Source organism: Phaeoacremonium minimum, assembly GCF_000392275.1.
Source record: "Phaeoacremonium minimum UCRPA7 unplaced genomic scaffold PA7_03_scaffold_481, whole genome shotgun sequence".
NCBI classification, from domain to species: Eukaryota; Fungi; Ascomycota; class Sordariomycetes; order Togniniales; family Togniniaceae; genus Phaeoacremonium; species Phaeoacremonium minimum.
Window position 1 is genome coordinate 24,597 of NW_006921383.1, and position 1,940 is coordinate 26,536.

Genomic DNA, 1,940 nt, shown 5'->3' on the forward strand with positions numbered 1-1,940 from the left:
GTTTGTAGTTATCAAAAGCAGCGTTACAAATGCAAATGTCCTCATGAGAGCAGCCATTCCAATAAGTTGATATTTAGAAGGCTTCTTACCAACACGCCGAGTAAGTTTCACTGATGTCGTGAATGAAGCATTCGGACATCTGGGGATTCTGGTGGCGGGGCATAAGATCCATGAAAACATTTGTGCTATTTACCCATCCCCGCTTATCAAATGAGGAAATCTACTGGTAATTATACTAAGTCCAAGGCGGCAGTAACTTTGCTTAGTTTGCATCAGTTCGTCCTCACCGTTTGCATCACACGGCATGGTGAGAGATCAGTAATCACTTCCGCTCCGCTTTGATTCAATTGATATTCGACAGATGATGTGATCAAGGGCTCAATGACAATCCCCTCCCTCGAGTGGTAATGCAAGAAGTCAATGGAAGTATTCTAGACAAGAGATTGCCATATATCTTAGCAACAATTAACTACGCCATTATAGAGACATACAATATAGTTAAGATGCCATCCTACTTTCTAGCACACTAGGAAGGTATGTTAGATATCTTGAAGACGAGCTTATGTTTAGCAAGGTTTTGCCCGAAGCGATGTGTGAATTACCTCTATCTCACCAATCAAGTACTTGTGACCTCCTCAAACAGATGTATATTCATTCGACAGCTTTTATTTTCTTCAGTACTCAGTTACTTGTTTCCCTTCGGTTTTAGACAAGATCGCCACCGTCACACCCCGTTAATCCACCGGCTTCTAGTCTGCTGAGCGCATTTCTAACCTCCCATTCCCAGTCACTGAACGCAACAATAAACCACTCTAGCAGACCGACAAGATAGAGGGCAATACATTGTCCCAGCCAGAGGCCAGCCAGACCCCATCCGTTGAACGCAAGATAGATGCCCAGGGGTAAGGCACCGCCGTAATAGCTCAGCATGTTTATGACAGCGCCTACACGCTGCTTGCCCATGCCGCGTAGAGCGCCACCACAGCTACCATTGAGGCCGTCAGCGATCTGAAACAGTGCCACAAAGGGCATGACACGTGAGACCAATTCGACGATGTCGTGGTCGTCGTTGAACAAACCACCAAAGACATTTTTGGTCGCCATGAGGACGGTAAGTATCAGGGCTCCCAGGAGTACAGACAGAATCGCAGCACAGTTAGCAGTATGGGCAGCCTCATAGGGCTTTACAGCGCCGAGGAGATTGCCCACACGGGCGGATGCAGCCACACCGAGGCCAAAAGGTATTGTATTGATGATTTGGTCGGCGGTCATGATAACAGATTGGGCTGCTAGTGGTATAGTTCCTAGTTTGCCGGCGACGAGAGCCACGATCTCAAAAGCCCACCACTCTGTGCCGACATGAATAACACCCAAGAGAGCAAGCCGAGTGAAAGGCCAAAGGTGAGCCATTGCTTTTCGCAGATCCAAGCCGCCCCAGCATTCTTTGCCTCTTATGAATGCTGTATAAGCGACGAGAAGGAGAAAAGAGCACCAGTATGCAGCTCCGGTAGCTAAGGGTGCGCCATAAAGACCCAGGCGAGTGCGGTGAACTAGTATGTAATTCAGCAGTGCATTCAAAGGTGAAGTAATCATGAGTACATAGGTTCCCGGCCTATAGATTTCCTGGGCTTGCAGGTATTTTTTCAAGGATTCGAACCAAACATAGCCGAGGCCACCGGGGATCAAGAGACGGAGGAATTGAGCACTGTCCCTACAGATGAATTCCTGCTGTCCAAGTGCCTTGAAGATGTATTCAGAGTTCCACCATAACACAACTATGAGCATATACATCGTAGACAAGACTAAAATGGCTCTTTGTAGTAGGATCCCAAGGTCACACTTATTAGACGAAGCTGTGAAGCTGGTCGACGCCAGCGTGTCGAGGGCAGTCGTCCCCCCTAGTGCTATGAGCCATGCCGTAGCCATGGCAAACATGTATG

The 1,940-nt window shown here is 47.8% G+C and overlaps 1 protein-coding gene across 1 annotated transcript; it reads right to left on the reverse strand.

The window, feature by feature from the left end:
- Positions 1-705: 705 nt before the first annotated feature.
- On the reverse strand, positions 706-1,410 carry UCRPA7_6653 (putative mate efflux family protein; the record flags this gene model as incomplete). The annotated part of the gene is made up of 1 exon (XM_007919194.1): positions 706-1,410. One exon carries the CDS (start codon positions 1,408-1,410, stop codon positions 706-708), a length of 705 nt encoding a protein of 234 aa, XP_007917385.1.
- Between the last annotated feature and the right edge of the window lie 530 nt (positions 1,411-1,940).